The 25,035-nt window shown below is 42.8% G+C and overlaps 1 protein-coding gene across 1 annotated transcript in view; it reads right to left on the bottom strand.

Annotated features, from left to right (window-relative positions):
* The window catches only part of LOC309555844 (complement C3-like), a 362,933-nt gene that overhangs the window by 40,257 nt on the left and 297,641 nt on the right, over window positions 1–25,035 (bottom strand). The window contains exons 33-37 of the mRNA XM_082258010.1: window positions 18,657–18,696; window positions 17,995–18,082; window positions 15,507–15,593; window positions 15,318–15,423; window positions 4,507–4,596 (exon numbers count right to left, since the gene is read on the bottom strand). Of these exons, the coding sequence (XP_082114136.1) occupies window positions 4,507–4,596; window positions 15,318–15,423; window positions 15,507–15,593; window positions 17,995–18,082; window positions 18,657–18,696 (411 nt within the window). The remainder of the gene's footprint in view (window positions 1–4,506; window positions 4,597–15,317; window positions 15,424–15,506; window positions 15,594–17,994; window positions 18,083–18,656; window positions 18,697–25,035) is intronic.

Here is a 25,035-nt window from a genome sequence, read left to right as displayed (position 1 = left end):
GTGGAGTTTCAGCTGCAGCACGCACGCGTGAGTCGCTCTGCGGAACAGCACCACTTCACCACCAATAACTGGGCCTCCATGCGAGACCTGTGTGCCTTGTTGCGCTGTTTTGAGTACTCCACCAACATGGCCAGTGGCAATGACGCCGTTCTCAGCTTAACTATCCCACTTCTATGCCTCCTTGAAAAAACAATTCGGGCGATGATGGAAGAGGATGTGGCACAGGATGAGGAGGAGGAGGAGGATGAAGAGGTAACATTTCCAAGGCTTTCAGGGCAGTCATTCGCAAGGGGCTCCGAGGGTGGGTTCCTGCACACACAAACGCCAGGGACACAATTGTCCAGCAGGGGCACAGTTCTGGAGGATGAGGAGGATGAGGAGGAGGAGGAGATGGAACCATGTTCACAGCAGGGTGGCACCCAGGCCAGCTCATGGCCATCACTGGTGCGTGGCTGGGGGGATACAGAGGACACGGACGATACACCTCCCACAGAGGACAGCCTTTCGTTGCCTCTGGGCAGCCTGGCACACATGAGCGATTACATGCTGCAGTGTCTCCACAACGACCGCCGAGTTGCCCACATTCTAACTTGTGCTGATTACTGGGTGGCCACGCTGCTGGATCCCCGTTACAAGGACAACGTACCATCCTTAATTCACTCACTGGAGCGCGATCGCAAGATGCGCGAGTACAAGCGCACGCTGGTAGACGCCATGCTGCTGGCATTCCCATCTGACAGCGGGGCCGCAGTGGAAGCACAAGGCAGAGGAGGAGGAGGAGGAGGCCGCCAACGCAACCAGGGCACCGCCAGCACCTCAGAAGGCAGGGTTAGCATGGCCGAAATGTGGAAAAGCTTTGTCCGCACGCCACAACAAACAGCAGCACCAGCAGCTCAGATGGAACGTCTTAGCAGGAGGCAGCATTTTACCAACATGGTGGAGCAGTATGTGTGCACACGCCTACATGTAGTGAATGAGGGGTCTGCCCCCTTCAACTTCTGGGTCTCCAAATTGGGCACATGGCCTGAGCTTGCCCTTTACGCCTTGGAGGTGCTGGCGTGCCCTGCAGCCAGTGTATTATCTGAACGGGTATTTAGCACGGCTGGGGGCGTTATAACAGACAAGCGCAGCGGCCTGTCCAGAGACAATGTGGACAAGCTCACGTTCATTAAAATGAACCAGGCATGGATCCCACGGGACTTTTCCGTACCTTGTGCAGAATAGCAATGGATACCGACCTTACCCACCCATTGTTCCATTTTTGCTCTTTCTCACTCTTTTGGGGTGTACCCTCATTTAAAATTTGTGAAAAGAAGCAGTGTTGGCTACCTCGTCCTCCTCCTCAGGGCCAGATTAACGTAGGGGCTATTGGAGCTGCAGCTCCAGGCCCCTACCTTTTATATAGGCCCCGGGTTGGCCATATTCACTGTTACCGCTCTTCTGTCACTTGTAAACACAGAAGTCTGGCTTCTATGCTCGCTTCCCCAGGCAGCACCCTCAGAACCTCCCCACACAGCGCGAAGGCCGGACAAGGAGGGACAGTTGCCGATGCATGGATGTGTTTATGGGCTTCAGAGACAGCATCCCATGTTGAATTAGGCATGCATGGCTGCACCCTTCCTCCTCTGGGTGCATGGCAAGGCACTGCCCTTAAGGCCCTTCAAAATCCTCAGCACCAAGCCCATGATGCTCTTAATCCGGCCCTGGTCCTCCTCCACCGCCGCTTCCACCTACACCGCCCATAGGTGTGCGCAGCCTATTGCATTAAGGTGTGCACCCCAAAGTTGAAATACACATGCATGTGTTTGCCAGCAGGGAGAGTAATGTATCGGGGACATGTACCTGTAGGCAAAGAGAAATAGAGCAGAGCAGGTCCGAGTGAGATCTTTCCCATCTCCTCACTGGCAATGCTATGTGCCCTAGGTGATTAGGGTGTGCCCAGGCACACCCGGCACACCCGGCACACCCTGTGCGCATGCCTATGTCACCGCCACATCCACCACCACCTCAACCTCCCTCCTACTCCATATGGGCCTCGTCCTTCAGAGATGAAGAAGAACATTGTTTTATTTTTCTGTTTTTTTTTGTTGTTTTAAGTTATTTCCCTATCCACATTTGTTTGCAGAGCACCTGCCATGCTCTTAATTACGTTTACGTTTTGTGTTCTAATCCCTCTCCACTCTATCTAAAATAAAATTTAAAAAAAGTTTTTGTCCTTAGTGATACTTTAAAGTGACAATAAAGCTTATTTTTTTTTAAATAAAGTAAAAAAACATGGGATACTTACCTGCCTTGTGCAATGTTGTTGCACAGAGCAGCCTTGAACCTCTTCTGGGGTTCCTCACTGGCGCTCTAGGCTCCTCTTCTTCAGCAAGTGTCCCAATAGAAAGTGGCTTTCCATGGGGGTACCCGTGCCGGCTTGCTCCAAAGACGTCATCTGCTTCTATTGACACAGAGAGGTCAGCTGGGCCCTACCTCCTGCTTGTTTGGCACAGCATTTAATTAACAGCAGTGGGGGCCCATGGCTTTTGCTGCTATCAATTTGCCCAGTGAGAAGGGAGACAGGGAGGGATGCTGTGGTGCTGGGAGGGATTCTGCAGCATAGAAGTTTTTTAACCCTAATGCATTTTATGCAAAAACCTTTAACCACTTGCCGACCGCTCTCTGTACTGCTACTGCACCACAGCGACTCCCCTGGGTCCAGCGACGTAGACCTACGTTGCTGGACTCCTAGAAGTCTTGGTGGCCTGCGCACGCCGCTGGAGAATTTTTTTTAATATACATGTTGCTTGGTCCATAGCTGCACTGGCTTTAGATATACATGTTCAGGGTTTGCTCCCCCAATTTTTTGCTTGTTTATTATGTATTCAGTCTGACCAGACTTCTGAGGTTGAGCATCCCATCCCCCACACACACCTGTACTCTATTGGTGTCCACTATCAAGTAGATATAGGAGGAGTCCCCTGTAGTGGATTAGCACATCTTTCCCAGCAAGGAGTGTTGTCTCCAAGGGTAAGAGAGGCTGGATTCACCCCTTTTTTATGGATAGTGTAGGACCCACTGATAATAGGGTACTTTGACGCAGTGGTGGGCTTGAGCACGATATGGCCATATGGTGGGACTAAATCCCCATTTTTATTTATGGATTGTCTCCATATTTGATAGTCATTTCTTTTGCATGTGTGCGCTATTCTTTTTTAATATACATGTTGCTTTGGTCCATAGCTGCACTGGCTTTAGATATACATGTTCAGGGTTTGCTCCCCCAGTTTTTTGCTTGTTTATTATGTATTCAGTCTGACCAGACTTCTGAGGTTGAGCATCCCATCCCCCACACACACCTGTACTCTATTGGTGTCCACTATCAAGTAGATATAGGAGGAGTCCCCTGTAGTGCATTAGCACATCTTTCCCAGCAAGGAGTGTTGTCTCCAAGGGTAAGAGAGGCTGGATTCACCCCTTTTTTATGGATAGTGTAGGACCCACTGATAATGGGGTACTTTGACGCAGTGGTGGGCTTGAGCACGATATGGCCATATGGTGGGACTAAATCCCCATTTTTATTTATGGATTGTCTCCATATTTGATAGTCATTTCTTTTGCATGTGTGCGCTATTCTTTTTTAATATACATGTTGCTTGGTCCATAGCTGCACTGGCTTTAGATATACATGTTCAGGGTTTGCTCCCCCAATTTTTTGCTTGTTTATTATGTATTCAGTCTGACCAGACTTCTGAGGTTGAGCATCCCATCCCCCACACACACCTGTACTCTATTGGTGTCCACTATCAAGTAGATATAGAAGGAGTCCCCTGTAGTGCATTAGCACATCTTTTCCAGCAAGGAGTGTTGTCTCCAAGGGTAAGAGAGGCTGGATTCACCCCTATTTTTATGGATAGTGTAGGACCCACTGATAATGGGGTACTTTGACGCAGTGGTGGGCTTGAGCACGATATGGCCATATGGTGGGACTAAATCCCCATTTTTATTTATGGATTGTCTCCATATTTGATAGTCATTTCTTTTGCATGTGTGCTCTATTCTTTTTTAATATGCCGGTCTTGTATTACAAACCTTAGGCTGGGTTCACACATATGCAAATTGGATGCAAGTATCTTTGCATCCAATTCGCATGACAGGCATGTGTGACCGGCTCTCAACGGAGCCGCTTCACACATGTCCAGGACAGCCGCAGGCCAGATTGAAAAAAAAGTCCTGTGCGTCTTCTGGTCCGATTCAGGTGCAAATTCAGGCTAAAACTTGGACCTGATTTGCACATGAACCGGTGAACAGGGACGCACTGGACCCTAGGCACAAACCCGCAGCCGGACATGTGTGAACGCAGCCTAAAACAGAAGAAACATATGCCTCATTTAGGAGCAATGGGTGGAACTAAGAATATTGTTGCTAAACTGTATGTCCCTGTAGCCAAGAAATAATGTATTTACAGTATATACCTCCTTATGCAATTTTAAGGTAAAAAATTTGGTTTTCTCTAAAACGTACCTGTAGCACACTTGCAAGCAGATCCTTTGCATAGTTTCCTTAATTGCCAACTCTCATCAGGTAGGTTATAGAAGGTGCTGCATTTTTTGTCTTCAAGGAATAAAGGGGCACAATAAGAGCAAAGACCAACGTTATTTTTTTATTATTATTATTACAGTTATCAGTAAAGTGTACTAAACACAGTAAAAAAAAAAAAAAAAGTATCGTTTTCTATTTATTATCTACTGCTAGGCTTTTTGCTTAGGGTACTTCACCATATTTGTTAAGTTATACATACAATATAGGAATACGCGTATTTCAATTCTCAAGTAGTTTTATATAGGCCCATGAGGAAATTTGGTGGAGCTGAGACAGCAGGATACATTTTTTAGCATAGTCTTGTGTTGTGTGTTTAAATGTGTACCATTTATGTATTTTAATGTAGAATAAATATATTAATTTTAATACAGTCAGGAACTGTCATGCTTCTACAGTATATTATACTCTTTCAGTCTTTAAACAAGCCAAAATCTTCTCCATAGCATAGAACTTGTGATTCAGACTACATAGGGAGAGGTTGAGCACACATCCATTTATTGTGGAGTTTTTGTGGTATTGTATGTATGTAGAAGGCTCCCACACCAATTTGGAAGAAATACGGACCTTGTAGGGTTCTGTTGTGTTTTATTAAATATAGTTAGGATTATACCCTGTTGACCTTGTCCTATTTATTATGTAAACTTATATCCTCATGGCAAGGAGGACAACAAGCATGCAGGCTCCTGGCAGGTTGATCTTAGACTTCAACATTCCATTCAGCACTGGAATAGGAGTGCATTGAATGGGATTCCCCAAAAACATGGGTATCTCTTTCAAAGCACCAGAGTTTATATCGGGGTAGGGCAAAGAAGAGAAGTTGAAATTCGTAATAAGTTCACTATTCATGGGGGTTTGAAAAAGTAAATACTGTTATTAAGAACACATCATATTACAAAAGAGACATGGTTTACTGTTACTAACTTTACTACTTATCTTCCAGGTCATATTTGTGTCTTCTCTAAAACTGTACTAAAAGAACACAGCTCACTTGAGCCCTAATGCTCAACCCCTAGATCTCTTTGCTACTACAGCAGACTACAGCAGTGTGTGAGGAAACATGGACTGGGCAAAGCATTGCCACCACTGACAGCTCACCTCTTCTGTTTATTAGCCTGAGGCCACGCCCATCTCCTCACAGATTGGTGGTACCGACAAGTACCTTTGAAACTACCAATAACCCAGTGGAGCCACAACTAAACACTTACACACACCCGTCACCTCAAGTATGATATGAAATGAGGTTTGAGCAGCAGTTTTATCCCACCCTCCTTTTTCTACATTTTTACAGCTGTAAAGTCGAAAAAGGTAAAAGTAAGAAAGAAACAAAAAAAAAACACATTTTAACTTGACAGTGCCTGATTATTACACAAACCGCAAACTAACAGGAGCTTAAAGATAGATTTAAAGCAGGCACATACTGTAGAAGTGCTTGTGTAGAATTTTAGTTGTCTTGGGGTTGAAATTGGGGTTGCTACATTATGCAATTTCCAACTTCAGCACCTTGGGTGAAGCTTGACCCTGATCTCTCCCACATTCTAACCATAGGTCAGTGAGTCTGTCTATAATAGTAAATGGCCAGTACAAAGGTGTGGGTGCTGCTGCTAGAGCTGTGGTTTTCATAATGAAACACCCCAGGATTCAAGGGTCATTGTACAAACTTGTAAAACAATAAAGGTAAGTGTAATAACACAAATAACACATGATGTGTTTATTTCCCCCGATCACTTTTTTTTTTTTTTTTTAGAAGTGAATGTGTCTATTGATTGATTATTATGTAATTTTTGCATGTGTTCCTATTCAGGATTTACCCTTACTTCCAGCTGTATTAAGTAAAAACTACCCTTCTCCAGACTCTGATTAGTAGGATACTTTACATTAACACATAGAAGATGGGTACATATACCCCCCCCCATATATATATATATATATATATATATATATATATATATAGTGCCTTGCGAAAGTATTCGGCCCCCTTGAACTTTTCAACCTTTTGCCACATTTCAGTCTTCAAACAAAGATATAAAACTGTAATTTTTTGTGAAGAATCAACAAGTGAGACACAATCATGAAGTTGAACGAAATTTATTGGATATTTCAAACTTTGTTAACAAATAAAAAACTGAAAAATTGGGCGTGCAAAATTATTCAGCCCCTTTGCTTTCAGTGCAGCAAACTCTCTGCAGAAGTTCAGTGAGGATCTCTGAATGATCCAATGTTGACCTAAATGACTAATGATGATAAATAGAATCCACCTGTGTGTAATCAAGTCTCCGTATAAACGCACTGTGATAGACTCAGAGGTCCGTTTAAAGCGCAGAGAGCATCATAAGGATAAGGAACACACCAGGCAGGTCCGAGATACTGTTGGGGAGAAGTTTAAAGCCGGATTTGGATACAAAAATATTTCCCAAGCTTTAAACATCCCAAGGAGCACTGTGCAAGCGATAATATTGAAATTGAAGGAGTATCAGGCCACTGCAAATCTACGAAGACCTGGCCGTCCCTCTAAACTTTCAGCTCATACAAGGAGAAGACTGATCAGAGATGCAGCCAAGAGGCCCATGATCACTCTGGATGAACTGCAGAGATCTATAGCTGAGGTGGGAGACTCTGTCCATAGGACAACAATCAGTCGTATACTGCACAAATCTGGCCTTTATGGAAGAGTGGCAAGAAGAAAGCCATTTCTTAAAGATATCCATAAAAAGTGTCGTTTAAAGTTTGCCACAAGCCACCTGGGAGACACACCAAACATGTGGAAGAAGGTGCTCTGGTCAGATGAAACCAAAATCAAACTTTTTGGCAACAATGCAAAACGTTATGTTTGGCGTAAAAGCAACACAGCTCATCACCCTGAACACACCATCCCCACTGTCAAACATGGTGGTGGCAGCATCAGGGTTTGGGCCTGCTTTTCTTCAGCAGCGACAGGGAAGATGGTTAAAATTGATAGGAAGATGGATGGAGCCAAATACAGGACCATTCTGGAAGAAAACCTGATGAAGTCTGCAAAAGACCTGAGACTGGGACGGAGATTTGTCTTCCAACAAGACAATGATCCAAAACATAAAGCAAAATCTACAATGGAATGGTTCACAAATAAACATATCCAGGTGTTAGAATGGCCAAGTCAAAGTCCAGACCTCAATCCAATCGAGAATCTGTGGAAAGAACTGAAAACTGCTGTTCACAAACGCTCTCCATCCAACCTCACTGAGCTCGAGCTGTTTTGCAAGGAGGAATGGGCAAAAATGTCAGTCTCTCGATGTGCAAAACTGATAGAGACATACCCCAAGCGACTTACAGCTGTAATCGCAGCAAAAGGTGGCGCTACAAAGTATTAACTTAAGGGGGCTGAATAATTTTGCACGCCCAATTTTTCAGTTTTTTATTTGTTAAAAAAGTTTGAAATATCCGATAAATTTTGTTCCACTTCATGATTGTGTCCCACTTGTTGTTGATTCTTCACAAAAAATTACAGTTTTATGTCTTTATGTTTGAAGCCTGAAATGTGGCAAAAGGTCGAAAAGTTCAAGGGGGCCGAATACTTTCGCAAGGCACTGTGTGTATATATATATATAAATATATATATATATATATATATAGAGAGAGAGAGAGAGGGAGAGAATATGTATTTTCAGCGCTTTTTTTTTTTTTCAACAGCCTTATTCCAAAATGGATTAAATTCATTATTTTCCTCAAAATTGTGGTGATCGCCTGTTTGGGGCTACCCTGGATGACATCATTAAGAGTCTCACTGGAGGAAAGAGCACTTTTCTTCCGCAGTCTGGGAAGGGAAAAGAGCCGTGCCCTTCTTTCTCAGCACACAAAAAGTTTTTTCGTCCCTCTGGGTCCACTAACAAGGGGTCAAAACCTTTCAAGCCCTCCTCAGGATGTTCTAAGCGGCCCTGGTCTCGCAAGCCGAGAGCGGGATTCTCTAGACCCGTGGACAAGGCCCTTTCAGCATGAAGGTGTTCCCTCACCTATGCCTGGGGTGGGGGGACGTCTTCGTTGGTTTCCAGGCCCGTGGACCATCTTGGTGAATGACAAATGGGTCCACTAAATAATTCTGTCTCTGATGATGTATCTACTATGAAACACGTAGGGAGGAGCCGACTCTGCGTACGACATCACATTCAGGCGCTGTTAGATGTTTGTTTCTATGCTGTCCACCACTGAACTTTTGGTGAGTGTATTTAACCTTGTGCATAATAAATATTCTTGAAGACAAACTGCACCATGAGGTCTTTTTATGTTTCTTGGTATATCTTCCCCTGCATTGGACTGCATTGATTAATTCATCTGCATACCGAGTGGAGCGTATCCTACACAACCCAGGCTGTGCCTTTTTTGTGTTATATTTAAACATGCGCTGTTGATCATTGTGTAAACAGTGATCACAACTCTCTGGTAAGAGTCAGTGTGTTCTATGTGGTGGCGATGTAGGTTCACCAGGATCACTTGTGTCAGCGTGTCCATTTCACACTGAGAGGTGGAAGATCCCTTGATTTTCAGCTATTGACTATATTATGGACTTATTTTAATTTTTCAGCGCTGCATTTTGTATTTTATCTTTCACATTATCACCTGGTAATTGATGCTAGCTGCTGTATTTATAATAGCTTCTGGAAGAACGGTTTTCTTAATTTTGCAGTTACAACATAGAGTTTCATTCTTGCCCTATCACAACATGTCCCCGGACTGGCTGCAAGCTCTCTTTGTGGCGGTGCAGGACCTGTTCCTTTAGTGGGTGATTGTCCCAGTTCCGGAATGGTTTCAAGGTTTTTATTAAAACCCGTTTCCAGCACAAAGAAGGAGGGAAAGGTTTGTCCGATTCTGGACCTCAAGCCCTGAATTGTTTTGTGCGGGTACAGAAATTCAGAATGGAGTCCATTCGCATGGTGGTGGCATCCCTACATTAGGGGGATTTTCTAGCCTCTATCGACATCAAAGATCTTTACTTGCACATTCCAATATGTGCCCAACACCAGAAGTTCTCTGCTTTTCTGTGGGAGAGGAGCACTAGGAGTTCATGGCGTTACTCTTTGGTCTCGCCTCCACTCCTTGGGTCTTCAAGAAGGTGTTGGCCCCCGGTTCTGGAGTTGCTACGTCAGCGAGGGATTTCTGTGCTGGGCTACCTGGATAACCTCCCCTTGCGAGCAGATTCCTCGTCTGCAATAATTGGCGACTTGGAGATCACTATACAAACCTTGAAGGAGTTCAGATGGCTTCTAAACTACCAGAAGCCTGCCTTGATTCCAACCAGAAAATTGGATTATCTGGGTCTGACTCTGGATTCAACTCTAGCCAGTGTTTCTTCCTCTGGACAAACTCTAGAAGTCGCATGCTGCTGCTGTCCCGCAGGAGGTCTTCCCTCTGGACTTGCATGCGAGTGCTGGGCCTAATGGGGTCTACCTTGGAGGCGGTCCCATTTGCACAGTTCCATGGTAAAATGGGACAGGTGTCCTGGGGCTGAGCTCCGCTCAGGGTTGTCAGACGCTGGAAGAATATAGACTACCGATCAATGTCTTTGAGTGATCAGGCTGTGCCTGGATCACTGGAGGGATCGGTTCCAGGGGCTCCCGGCACTGATCCAAATGGACGATGCCACAGTGGTGGCTTATGTCAATCACCAGGGTGGAACAAAGTGTGTTGGTGGCTCTGGAAGTAGCCGGCATTCTCCGGTTGACAGAACGCTTTGCTTCCTTCTGGCCCTCTACGCCGTACACATTCCAGGTGTTGAAAATTGGCAGACAGGCTATCTCAGTCGACAGGCGTTGGACCAAGGGGAGTGGTCCCTTAATCCAGACGTGTTTCATCAGATATGTCTGCGGTGGGGCACCCCCGAGGTGGACCTGTTGATGTCTCGGCTCAACAAAAAGGTACAGAGTTTTGTGGCAAGTTCAGGGTCTCCTATGGCAGATGCCACAGATGCTCTGGTGGCCCCCTGGGCCCAGTATCGTCTAATCTACACCTTTTCCACCTCTCAAGCTTCTTCCACGGCTTCTGAGGATCGAGGCAGAAGGGATCCTGGTCATTCTGGTGGCTCCGGACTGGCCTCACCGGTCTTGGTACACTGGCCTGCTGCGATTGGTCGCTGATGTTCCTTGGAGACTGCCTCTCAGGGAGGACCTATTGTCTCAAGGGCCGATCTTCAATCCAGCTTTACAATCGCTGGCTTTGACGGCCTGGCTGTTGAAAGCCAGGTGCTGAAGGATAGAGATTTGCCTGGGTCGGTGATTCAGACACTGCTGAAGGCTAGGAAGTCTACCTCTACAAAGATTTACCAACGTATGAGGAAAGCGTACATTCCATGGTGTGAGTTGGTCGGTGCTCACCCTCGTTCCCTTTGGGTGGGTCGGATTTTGGCCTTTCTTGAACATGGTGTTGAGCAGAAGATGGCCTTGAGTACTATCAAGGGCCAGGTGTCTGCCTTGGTGGTCTTCTTTCAGCGACCCTTGGCCACGCATTCCTTGGTGTGTACTTTCATTCAGGGCGGTTCGGCACCTAACTCTGCCGGTTCGGTCTCCTCTGCCGCCGTGGGATTTGAACTTGGTGCTTTCAGTTCTCCAGAAGCCTCCATTTGAAAATATTCAGAAGATTCCCCTGCTTACGCTGTCTCAGAAGGTGACTTTTTTGATGGCTATCACTTCTGCCAGCAGGGTGTCGGAATTGGTGGCGTTATCTTGTCGTATCCCTTACTTGGTGGTCCTATAAAGACAAGGAGGTTCTTAGACCACACCAGTCATTCCTACCTAAGGCTGTCTCTGACTTCCAGTTGAATGAGGACATTGTGTTGCCTTCTTTGTGTCCCAGGCCCACTCATCCCAAGGAATTTGCTTTGAAGCCTTGGATGTAGTTCGGGCAATTCGGGTGTATCTGGCAGCCACGGAGTCTTTTCGGAAGTTAGACTCACTGTTTGTGATCATGGATGGGCCTAGAAAAGAGCTGTCCACTTCTTCTGCGACCATTTCCAGATGGCACAGGCAGACAGTGACTCAGGCCTATTCTATCAAGGGTCAGGTCCCTCCTTTTCCCTGTAATGGGGCACTCTACTCAGGTGCTTAGTGCTTCTTGGGCCTTCCGTCATCAGGCGTCAGTGGTGCAAGTTTGCAAGGCGGCCACTTGGTTGTTGGTGCACACTTTCACAAGATTCTACAAAGTGGATGTTTTGGCATTTGCCGATGCTTCTTTTGGCCGCAAGGTTTTGAAGGCTGCTGTTTAGAGTTTCTGTTCCCTCTTTGGGGGTGTATTGTTTAACTTGGGCTCCAGTTGTTTTTTGTTGAGCTCCTGTTACCTGGTTGGCTTCTTGTGTTTAGCCTTGGAATTTTTTTGTTGTCCCACCCCCTCATGTTTTGGCACTTCTTGTCGACGTCCTTATAGTTCTAAATATATAGAGCGCTGTTTCCGTCAATGAACGAAAGAGAAAATAGGATTTTTGTACTTACTGTAAAATACATTTCTTTCATTGACGGACACTGCACCCACCCCTCTATGGAGTTTTGATACTTTTGACACTGCTTGCTTCTTAACTGAAGGCCTATAACAGAGAGGGGGATGTATACCAGCTAGGACTGCTCATAGGCGTAGCCAAGTCTTTTTTTTGCCTAGTGTCCTACTCCTGTAGGGGGCGAAATAACCCTATGGTTTTGAATATGGAGCGCTGGATCAATGAACTCCGAATAAAATATTTTATGGTAAGTAAAAAAATCCTTTTATTTTTTAAAGCATTCTTACTTTACAGAATTTCTTTACACCTGCCCAAAACTCTTGCACAGTACTGTATATATTTACACATACATGCATAAATCTGTCAAGGTCTTATCTTGACTTCCTGTTGGCAGCCATCTTGGGCATGTGCAGACTGCTGTCTCTTATAAACACTGTTTGCATCATCTCTTGCCTGCTGCCTGGGTGTCTCAGTGATGATGTTGCACACCTGACTAAATATATCACCTGAGGGCTTGCAGTCCTTGCCGTTGTGTTTGTGCTCCAAGGTGCATCACTGCTAGCAGTCTTCTGTTCTCCGTGTTCTTCTGTGCATGACCTGGCTTGGCTGTCAACTTTCCTGGTTCTCGATCCCGCATCAGCAGACGACCCCAGATCAGCAGACTACCAACTACTGAACTCGACCCCGGCTTGGATGACTACCCGCTTCTAGACTCTATCCCCGTTTGGATGACTACCCGCTTTTGGACTTGACCCCGGCTGTTCCCGATTTCGCTCCTCACTCTTGCTGTGCATTTATTGTTGTTGCCCTAATAAACTGCTTTATTTTACTTGAATCTTCGTGTGGTCTGGTTTCCTGGCACCCTGATAATATCATACGGTGGATATAAAAAGTCTACACACCCCTGTTAAATTGTCAGGTTTCTGTGATGTAAAAAAATGAGAAAAAGATAAATAATTTCAGAACTTTTTCCTCCTTTAATGTTTTCTATAAACTGTACAACTCAGTTGAACAACAAACTGATATCTTTCAGGTGGAGGGAAGTAAAAATAAAAAACAAAAATAATATGGTTGCATAAGTGTGCACACCGTTAAACGAATACTTTGTTGAAGCGTCATTTGTTTTTTTTTGTTTTTGGCAGCACTCAGTTCTTTTGAGTATGAGTCTATCAGCATGGCACATATTGACCTGGCAATATTTGCCCAATCTTTTTTGCAAAAACACTCTAAATCTGTCAGATTGCAAGGGCATCTCCTGTGCACAGCCTTCTTCAGATCATCCCACAGTTTTTTAATCGGATTCAGGTCTGAGCTCTGGCTGGGCCATTCCAAAACTTTAATCTTCTTCTGGTGAAGCTATTCCTTTGTAGATTTAGATGTGTGCTTTGGGTCATTGTCATGCTGAAAGATGAAGTTCCTCTTCATGTTCAGCTTTCTAACAGAATCCTGAAGGTTTTGAGCCCATATTGATTGGTATTTGGAACTGTTCGTAATTCCCTCTACCTTGACTAAGGCCCCTGTCCCAGCTGAAGAAAAACAGCCCCAAAGCATGATGCTGCCACCACCATGTGTAACTGTGGATATGATGTTCGCTTGGTGATGTGCAGTGTTGTTTTTGCACCAAATGTATCTTTTGGGATTATGGTAAAAAAGTTCAACCTTGGTTTCATCAGATCAGAACGCATTTTCCCACATGCTTTTGGGAGACTTCAGATGTGTTTTTGCAACTTTTAGCCAGGCTTAGATGTTTTTCTTCGTAAGAAAAGTCTTCCGTCTTGCCACTCTACCAAATGGCTCAGACATATAAAGAATACGGGAGATTGTTGTCACATGTACCACACAGACAGTACTTGCCAGATATTCCTGCAGCTCCGTTAACGTTGCTGTAGGCCTCTTGACAGCCTCCCTGACCAGTTTTCTTCTCGTCTTTTCATCAATTTTAGAGGGACGTCCAGTTCTTGGTAATAATATGCTGGGAGGTTAATTGGCTCCAGTCTAAATTGGTCCTAACATGTATATGTATGAATGTGAGTTAGGGACCTTAGATTGTAAGCTCCTTGAGGGTAGGGACTGATCTGAATGTATAATGTATATGTAAAGCGCTGCATAATATAAGTACCTGAAATAAATAAATGTCACTGTTGTGCCATATTTTCTCCACTTGATGATGACTATCTTCACTGTGTTCCGTGGTATATCTAATGCCTTGGAAATAATTTTGTACCCTTCTCTTGACTGATACCTTTTAACAATGAGATCCCTCTGTTGCTTTGGAAGCTCTCTGCAGACCATGGCTTTTGCTATAGGATGCAACCAAGAAAATGTCAGAAAATACCTATTAGAACAGCTGAACTTTATTTGGGGGTAATCAGAGGCACTATAAATGATGGTATGTGTGTACTGACTCCTATTTAACATGAGTTTGAATATGATTGCTTAATTCTGAACACAGCTACATCCCCAGTTCAAAGAGGGTGTGCGCACTTATGCAACCATATTATTTTAGTTTTTTTATTTTTACTACCCACCACCCTAAAAGGTTTTAACTTGTTTTTCAATTTTTATAGGTCACATTAAAGGTGGAAAAAGTTCTGAAACAATTTATCTTTGTCTCATTTTTTTACATCACAGAAACCTGACATTTTAACAGGGGTGTGTAGACTTTTTATATCCACTGTATACTTATACAGTATGCATATAGAGGAAAAAGAAGGCCCACAGAGGAAGGAAAGAAAACAGAGCATGAAGGGCAGGTACTAAAGGCAAGGAATATAAAATATAGAAGTGGGTCTCCTCCTTTCCCATAATTAAGCAGTTCAGTATGAAATGCGTCAGTGAAATAAGTAAATTTAGGGTTTGTGACCAATATCGTTTATTGTGGGACCTAAATTCAAAGTAAGGCATCCACTTCCCAAAGTATGTGTTATTTCCTGCTGTGTTATTGGGGCAGGAAATAAAGGAAGTCTACCCAGCAAGGTTACACAGTACTAAAACATGGCAGGGTTTCTAATTCTTACCCATTCTATCTTAAAACAAGAAAAAAGTTTTGGGTGGAGTTTTAGTTTCAGTACAGTTATGCTTTAAAAAAAAAGAGATTTCAAGAAAATGCGGGGTCCTGAAAAAATACTTATTTAGTTAGCAGTTCAAAATTCCCAGCCTTCAAGCCATTACAATAATAAAATAAGAATGAATATTAAACATTGTAATATATATATATATATATATATATATATATATATATATATATAATTATTTTTTTTTTTTTTTTTTTTTTTTTTACCAGGATCATAATATTCATATATTGAAATGTCAGCTGGCTGTAGAAGCCCCACTTTTGTGGTTTGATGAATTCTAAAGCCAATGGAGAGGGTTTCATCATGAGGGACCTGAAATACAAGAAGTCACAACAAAATATGATATTTTTAACAAATACGCATATCTCAAAAATAGATATTAAACCCAGCTTTACCTTTGTTAGGTAAAGTACAACTGATGCATTGGATGTCGATTCTTGTGTTTCATATTTCATAATGTAGTTTTCCACTTTACTGGACAACTGAAAAAAAAAAAAAAAAAACATGCTTGAATGAGAGCTGCAATTTTTGCAAACAAATGGCTGGAGACTAGTCACATCTAGCCAAACAGAGCTGAGCGTATGGGAAGTAGCTAAACTAACAACTGCACAATCTTGACAACTGTGCTGAGTCCCTTATCCAGTAAGTGAATAGTACAAACCTTTGTGCTTCAGAATTACAAGGAGCTTTACCATCCCAAAAGGAATAAAAACTGAAATGGTTCCAACGTCAAAACATTTTTTACTTTAATGCATACCCTGCATTAGGGTAAAAAACACCCCACTACTTGTTTTACCCACCCCTGTCCCAAAACACTTACCTGGCTTTTGCCACCACTCCAGAGCTGTCTTGGCAGCCCAGCTCCCCTCACTTCCTGGTCTCATAAGAGACACAGAGCAACGGGGCCCGGGGGCCATAGGCTGCTACATCTGTCAGTCAAACCCCTGTAAGGAGCCCGGTTCAGGAGCATATGCACACAGGCTAAGGAGGCTCCCGGAGGAGGGAGCCGCGGATGGTGCTGGCAGGGGGACTGTCAAAGAGGAAGTAAGGGACCACTGTGTGCAATATTGATTGCAAAGACCAGGTAAGCATAACTTTTTTTTTTTTTTTTGTTAACCTCCCCAAAAATTCACCTGTAGTATCACTTAAAGATGTAGATGTTATTGCCCCTAATTATGTTATTATTTTTTTTCTTATAGTGTGTACCCCACTTTAATGAATAAGATGAACCTCTGCTGACTTCCATTTTCTAGTCATGAGCAACAAAAATACTGTTTTTCTTATTTTCCTTACACTAGATTGTGTATTCCTATTTTCTTTACACTAGACTTTGTATTCTTTGCAAAGTAAACTTTTAACACATTCACCAAACTAAGGGAAAATCCCCACACAAAGTAAACTGCCTATTTACCTTTAGTAAATAAACCTCCGAGACTCATAATAAATATGAATACAGGGTAACCAACTCTCTTGATGATAAATTATTTAATTCCATAGGAAACTAATGCAACCACCACATCTAAGAACTGGTAAGCAACAACATATTGCATTTGTGACCTTGGATTTTTTTGTTTCTTTTGTTACATTTTCTTAGTAGTGTTTGAATGTCTCTTTTTTAATTATTGCTTTTAAAAAAAATTGTCTCCTGTATGGTCAGTCTAACATCACCCAAAGACTCAATCTAATTAGGCGGCACCTATAATTAGGACCATATAACACGCATGTGGGTTTTTGGAAACGCTGATTCGGAACAGGTGTTCTCCCCTCACCATCTCACCTAATTGCAATCAACCAGACTAAGAGCACACATAAGGGCAAGTGAACATAGCTGTTTAAAAGAGAAGTTTGGTTTTAGGTTTTTCTTTAGAATTATATTTACCTAGTGCTTCTCCTTTCTACACTGAGAACCAAGCGATCGAACACCACTGATCGCTCAGTTCTGACAGCTCCCCGAGCAGAGAGCTGCTGACTGTCAGTCACAGCTCTCTGTTCTGCCCCCTCCTCACTCATTGGATCACTGAGCTGTGGCGGGGTGGCGAGTAGCTGGCTCAGGCTCTCAGCAACTTGCTTGTCGGTCCTCCTTGGTCGCAATGACACGGTGCCTGGACCGACTTCTGTGACACCAGCAGAGAGCAGACTTAAGTCAACACTCTGCTGAAAATGGGTCACAGGAGTGCAGAATGATCTGCACTTCTGTGATCCATAGAAGATGTACAGCCAAACAAGCTTTGGCTGTACATCTTCTTTAAGAGGGCAGTTCCATTTATAGTGTTACCTATAAATCAAGTCTGCAGTTTGCACAAATTCTGGGCGGTATTGCGGAGAACAGTAAAAGCCCCTTAAAGTTACTTGCACATGGTACTGATATTTGAACATCAATATTCCTGGCTGAAATTTCAGGCGTTTTTTTTTTTTTTTTTTTTTCCCGCATATGCGTGCATATTTGTGCATATGTGTGTACATGAGAAAACAAAACTACCTTCAAGAATGCAATTCTAATTACTTAAAATTAACATTTACACACATACACCTGTTCTCACATAACATACTGACCAGATTTACTCTTCTATACGCTGCATATGTTTACACACCTGTATGTACAGGCACATTGAAAACAATAGGCTGCATTAAGATCATTGAAAAATAATGCCCGCATGCCTAAAAAACACTGCGTTTTTAGGCCACAGTGTGCAAGAAGCCTAATAGAAACATGTCCTATTCCGATGTTTTACATTGCACTCTTCTACCATTAAATTCTAGGGCCAGATCCAGTATGCAGTGTAAATGAAGAAAGAATTATATCTGAGAAAATATAGTGATAGCGGAAATAAAACATATTACTTATTAGTGAAAAAAAGTGTTAATCCTGCCTAATATACTTACCTTTTTTAAATCTTCAATATTTGGTGTGAACCCTGTCAGCATGGTAATTTCAATAAGAGTCATTGTAGCAGGTACAGAGCCATTATACCTATATAGGTACAATTAAAGTCAGGTTATTACCAGCAGCACAGAAAAAAATCACTGAAGGAGCAAAAGCAGTTCTATGTGTTTATAAATTTACTTTTAGAAATTAACGAATTGTACTTGAGTGATTAACTCTACTGCGCTCTGCCTATCATTACTAATAGGAGACCAATCCAGAGGGATCTTAAGTACAACTCTATTTTTACATGAAACAGGAAATCCCATTAAAGCATGCATGCATGATTGAGTAATCCCATAACAATTTGTTATGGGATTCCAGCCACGTCTTACTTTCTGAATGCCAGGTTGGAGGGTAAAATTAAATGATCATATGAATCATATTAAAGCAATGATTTAAAAAAAAATTCTGGGGAAAAGCAAGCCAATCCCACAAAGAGGTTTCTGGGAGCATTCTGTATGCATTATTTGGCAAATAATAATAATTTAAAAAAACATGGCTGGAGGGTGAAATGGAAATATAGTTTTTAATGACAATAAATTGCAAAATGCATAGTGATTTTTTAATCTCAATTTTTTGGGGGAAGGAAAAGGGAAAGGAAAGGAAGAAAATATTTTACCTGGTTTGCATTTTGAGAGTATAGGTATCCGTTTTTCTCTCTGTAACAAAAAAAGCATAAACATTGGCAAACAATAATTACTTAAAGTAGAATTCCAGAGCAATACTAAGCCTAAAACTGCTCCCCTCCCAATTCTAACACCTATACTACCCTGTAAAAGAAAGATGTATATCAGGGGGGTCTTCAAACTATGGCCCTCCAGTTGTTCAGGAACTACAATTCCCATCATGCCTAGTCACGTCAGAGTTTTACAATGCCACATGGAATGTGTATTTCCACAACAGCTGGAGGGTCGTAGTTTGAGGATCCCTGATGTATATCCTTACCTATTCTTAGGGCACTCCGGTCATTAGTAAGACCTCACCTGGAAAATGCAGTTCAGTTTTGGGCAACTGGAGAAAGTGCAGAGAAGGGCAACCAAACTGATAAGAGGCATGGAGGAGCTCAGCTATGAGAAAAGATTAGAGGAACTGAATTTATTCTCTCTTGAGAAGGGGGGATATGATCAACATGTATAAATACATAAGGGGTCCATAAAGTGAACTTGGTGTTGAGTTGTTCATTTTAAGGTCAACACAGAGGACAAGGGGGCACTCTTTACTTCTAGAGGAAAACAGATTTTGTCTCCAAATACAGAAAGGTTTCTTCACCATAAGAGCTGTGAAAATGTGGAATAGACTCCCTCCAGAGGTGGTTCTGGCTAGCTCACTAGATTGCTTTAACCACTTGCCGTCTGAGTACGGTAATACTACTGCGGCAAAGTGGTTCGTTATCGTCTGACGACGTAGTATTAACGTCGTCAGACACTCCCCCTTCTGGGCGGCGCTTGCGCGCCGCCGGAGGCTCGCTCCCGCTGTTTTCATTCACAGCGGGAGTCGGGCCAGGGGAGGAGCAGCGGCGATCGCCGCTGCTCTGCCCCGATCGCCGGGGATCTAGTGTGGAGATCCGCCCGCCTGTGTAAACACAAGCGGGCGGATCTCCATAGTGACAGGGAGTGACAGATCGGACTGTTCAGCATAGCTGGACATCCGATCTGTCCATGACTCACTCAGTCACCTCCCCCCCTACATGTCAGTAAGCACCAGGCATACATTAACCCCTCCCTCTCCAATAAAATTAACCCCTTCCCTGCCAGTGTCATTTTTACAGTAACAGTGCATATATATAGCACTGATTACTGCAGTAATGTCACTGGTACCCCCAAAAGTGTCAAAAATGTCAGTCAAGGATCCGATCTGTCCGCCGCAATGTCGCAGTCCCACAAAAAAAATCGCAGATCGCCGCCATTACGCGTTAAAAAAAAAAAAACACCAAAAATGACAGAAATCTTTCCCTTTGTTAGTAAACGCAATAACGTTTGCGCAAACCAATCAAAATACGCTTATTGCGATTTTTTTTTACCCAACATAGGTAGCAGAAAACAAATTGGCCAAAAATTTTTTAAAAAATTGGTTTTTACATCTTTTTTGGGGGGAATTTCATATAAAAAAATGTTAAAAATATTGTTATTTTTTCAAAATAAACGCTCTTTTTTTTGTTTATAGCGCAAAAAGTAAAAATCGCACAGGTGATCAAATACCACCAAAAGAAAGCTCTGTTTGTGGGAAAAAAAGGACGTAAATTTCGTTTGGGTACGGCGTCGCACGACCGCGCAATTGTCAGTTGAAGTCGCACGGCGCCGAATCGCAAAAAGTGGCCTGGACGGAAGACAGCAAAATCCTCCGGAGGTAAAGTGGTTAAAGGTCTGGATTCTTTCCTGGGTGTACTTAATATACAGTAAGTTGGTACTAACATTTTTTTTTCAGGTAACGTTGATCCAGGGAATATCCGATTGCCTCTCGGGGGATCAGGAAGGAATTTTTTTCCCCTGCTGTAGCAAATTGGATCATGCTTTGCTGGGTTTTTTCGCCTTCCTCTGGATCAACAGCGGGTATAGGATTGTGTATATGGGATTGTATGGTTGGGTTTTCAATACTGGTGGTTTTTTTTTGTTTTTTTGTTGGTTGAACCAGATGGGCTTGTGTCTTTTTTCAACCTGACTATGTAACTATGTGATCGTCCCAGCTGTGGCTGCAGGGGAGAGGAAAGAGATCTGACACCAGCACCCTTTCTATGGGCCATCCGTTGTTGCCGCTCCCTCCTCTTTTCTGAAGCTGCTACTAGCTGAGAGAGAAGAGCCAATCACATGACCGAACCAGAGCATCCTAGGATATTTCTGATGGTGTTTCAGTGCAGTTTTTGGGCGATTACTAAAGGGACTTTCTTAAGGAGTAGTGGCAGGGAAAAGAACATCCACTCCTTACTGTTTAGTGCTAATGGAGTATCCCACAGCACCCTATGCCCTATCCAAGTTTGTTTAGCAATAAATATAAAAAAAAGGCAACCCCTAGATTGTTGAGTGAGCCAGACAGAGTGACTGTGGCTGTGTCCCTGGCTGCCTCTACACCAACCATAGGGAAGATTTGGTTATTCCCGACTTTCCGATTATGTGTACTGTGCTGTAAATTACTTACTTATGCACACTGCTTCACTAAGAACACTGTGCTTTAGATTATACTGTGTACTCCATACAACTAATCAACCCAATGTCCTATCTCAATAGCGTCATGGCACATTGGTGAACAAAACAGCCTTAACTCAGCTCTCCGGAATATGATTCACAGTCAGGTTACCGAAGCATGGTCTCTGTTTGAAGAGTCGCGGAATCGTGCGTAACCACAACTGTACTGGCTCACTTGGAGTAATCCTCAATATGTTCTCCAACACCAGACAGTGTTCCCTGTGCTATCTCTATTCACTAGGAATATTTCCTTGCACTAAGCACTGTTCATAACCAGCAGGTTCATTTCCCTAACCTGCCACTTACACAAAGGGCAACCTGTCTACATGCATGCACTATAGTAGTGGCTGCATTTCCTTGCCTGGCATTGGCTTTGTGATGGTGACAATGGCAGGACATGCTTGTACAATTATCATTGGCAAGGTCACCGGAAAATGAGTTTTCACTGGAGGCACATGTGACAAGGTGAACACACAAGAGAGCAGATCGGAGACAGGGACAGAGTGTGGCAACCTCATATAACAGTGGTGTCCAAACTATGGCCCAGGGGACCAGATCTGGCCCTTCACTTGCCTTTATATGACCCTCAGGGTACTATTCCACCAACTAACACCAATGATGGAGCACTATTCTTCTCATTGATAATAACAATGGAGAACTATTCCTCCAATTAAAACCAATGAAGGGGCATTGATGCTGGGGCATTTTCTATCCCCACTGACCACAGTCAGGCCACCCTTAAGCCTGAAGGACAGTAAACTGTCCCTTTTCTTAGAGAGTTTGGAGACCCCTGTCATATAGGAACAAGGACTTTCATGACAGGATGAACAGGTATTCTTTTATTGAGAGCTGCAGATTTAAAAATATTGAAAATGACTGATGGTAAAAACTGTAAGACATTTTAATATTTGGATTTCATTTGTGTACCTTCATTTTAATTACTGTAGGTCTCGGGCAGAGCAATGGTGGTGCTCCCAGCTACCACGAGGAAGCCTGCTTGTAACCACATAGGGTATGTACTGATTGTGTATGCATGGAATGATTTTACATCACATAAAGTCATCTTTTACAGTGGATCAAAAACAAGCTTTTCCCTACTTCACGCCATATAGCTCATTCTTTCACTTCATTCCTTCATGGAAATCTGACAAATTCAATTATTTTTTGTTCTTGAAGTTCCTCCCATAGCTATATTAAAGTGGATGTAAACCCTCACATATACCCAGTGAAGTGAACAGCCTCAGATGATTCACAGAGATGAGACAAATCTCCCTACACACGTTTTACATGTATATCTGCTGTCTTCAGCTTTCTATATTCCTTAGAAAGTACACATTGTGTTAGAATTTTTTCTTCCTGTTTCTGCAGTGGGAGGGGAGTCTGGGCATACACTGTGTGTGAGCTGATTGGAGGAAAGGCACTGCCCCCCCCCCCCCACTACATAGGCAGAGGAACGAAGAAACTTGAAAAGCTGTGCTGTGAATAGACCAGCTCTCTGCTTATCTGTCTCTAAGTCCCTTCCCCGACACAAACTTTCAGCTGCTTTTATCTCCCGTGTTGGAGAACTGTCAGAAGTTATCATGTTGATAACAGAGGAACGGAGCAGCAGAAAGACAAAGGACATAGGGCTTTGGAGAGAGATAGGTAAACACTACAGATATATAGGCCCAGATCAGATTTCAGGAATGGAGTTTACATTCCCTTTAAAACCAAAAGTAAACATTTATTATATTGCAAATGACCAATAGAGATGTCCCGTACTGTTCGCCGGCGGACAGTTCCCGGCGAACACCGCTTGTTCGCGTCCTCCGCTGCGGGCGAACATATGCGATGTTCGGTCCGCCCCCTATACTTCATCATTAAGGCAAACTTTGACCCTGTACCTCACAGTCAGCAGACACATTCCAGCCAATCAGCATACCCTCCCTCCCACACCCTCCCACCTCCTATAAAAAAGCAAGAGCAGCATCCATCTTAGATCATTCTGAAGCAGTGTGTTAGTGAGAGCAGGGAGAGTGCTGCTGCTGCTGTTAATAGGGACAGTTGTTAGTCTTGTTAGATAGTGTTCTCGATCCACTCCTGCTGTAAGGACAGCATCCTGACAGCACCCCAAAAAGCCCTTTTTAGGGCTCGTATTTTAGTAATTTTTTTATATATATATATATATATATATATATATATATATATATATATATATATATATATATATATATATATCCTCTGTGCACTGCAGTTGCTTCTTCAAAATGTGCCTGAAAATGGAGTCAAAAGTACTGTTTATATATACAGTGTACATATATATATATATATATATACATATACACAGTATGTATGTATGTATGTGTGTATATATATATATATATATATATATATATATTATACCCACTACTGTCAAAAAGTTTTAGGCAGGTGTGAAAAACTTCTGTAAATTAAGGGGGCTTTCAGAAATAGAAGTGCTAATAATTTACTTTTATCAATTAACAAAATGGAGAGAGTAAATGAACAGAAGGGGACTCAGCAGGTTGGTTATTCTAAGCATCTTGGAGAACTAACCACAGATCTTCTGTGGATGATGGGTCCCTCAGATCATTCTGTCTCTTTGTATAATCCTAGGCAGACTTGATGATGTTGAGATCAGGGTGCTGTATGTGCTAAACCATCACTTCCAGGACGCCTTGTTCTTCTTTAGGCTGAAGATAGTTCCTAATGAAATTGGCTGTATGTAATGGATTGTTTTCCGGCTGCTGAATAAATTTGGGGCCAATTACATGCCTCCCTGATGGTATGGAATGACGGATAAATATTTGCCCATATTTCTCAGCTTAGAGGACATTGATTGGACAAGGTTGAGGACCGTACACGAATTCTCTGGCAAAGAAAACTGAATGCAACAGATGAAAGACACATCATGCTTTACTTTCCTTCAACATCAGAAGATGTCCAGCAATGCCGGGTGGCACAGTACCTTGCAGTTTAAAATTTTTTTTTTTTTTCCTCTGTCATAATTGCAGTGAGTGTCAGGGCCACAGATTATTTATTATTATTACTATTGTGGCCAGAAAGAGTCCCTGTGGGTTTTAAAATTCGCCTGCCTATTGAATTCTATGGCGGTTCGCCCGGTTCGCCCGTTCGCGAACATTTGCGGAGGTTCGCGTTCGCCGTTTGCGAACGGCAAATTTTAGGTTTGCGACACCTCTAATGACCAATTCTTAGAAGTGATGGCTGCATTTGTGGTTTTTAGGCTTTATTTCTTCTATTTTCACCTGGTGATCTGGCTAGTTAGTCTGTTTTTCAAAAGAACAAACTCTATCCAAAATGTATGTGTGCAAGAATGAGTCGAACCATTTACCACTGGCGGGGGTGCTTACAATGATCAGCTTTTGTTTATTGATGTAAAACCTTTATTCCCAAAAGGTAAAAAAAAACATTTTGCTGTAACTGATTATAAAGTGTGAGTTGGAGTCTGGCTTCATTTTATTAGTGCATTTAAATGTGACAGTCCATCTAACACTACCCTCCCCCCAGACTGACGGTGCTGCTGTCTAAATGTGCTCCCTGTGCTCATTCATCCAGAGTTGGGGCACTCTAATATAGTAGGTGAGTTACTGGTCAGATCACCCAAAAAAAAGCAAATGCAGACAGACACCACATCTAATGATTAGTAAGTTGCAACATATTACAGTTTTGGTTTGGGGTTTAATACACTTTTAAGTATGTCACAAATATTTAAAGATAGTTTTAAATTTAAGATAGGGCATACAGTTACGTCTATATACATGGACACAGGCCCAGTTTTAATACTTTTGGCTCTTTATGCCA

The sequence above is a fragment of the Pelophylax lessonae genome, assembly GCF_965119305.1.
Source record: "Pelophylax lessonae genome assembly, chromosome: 1".
Classification (NCBI taxonomy): Eukaryota; Metazoa; Chordata; class Amphibia; order Anura; family Ranidae; genus Pelophylax; species Pelophylax lessonae.
This window is presented reverse-complemented; position numbering and strand designations above follow the sequence as displayed.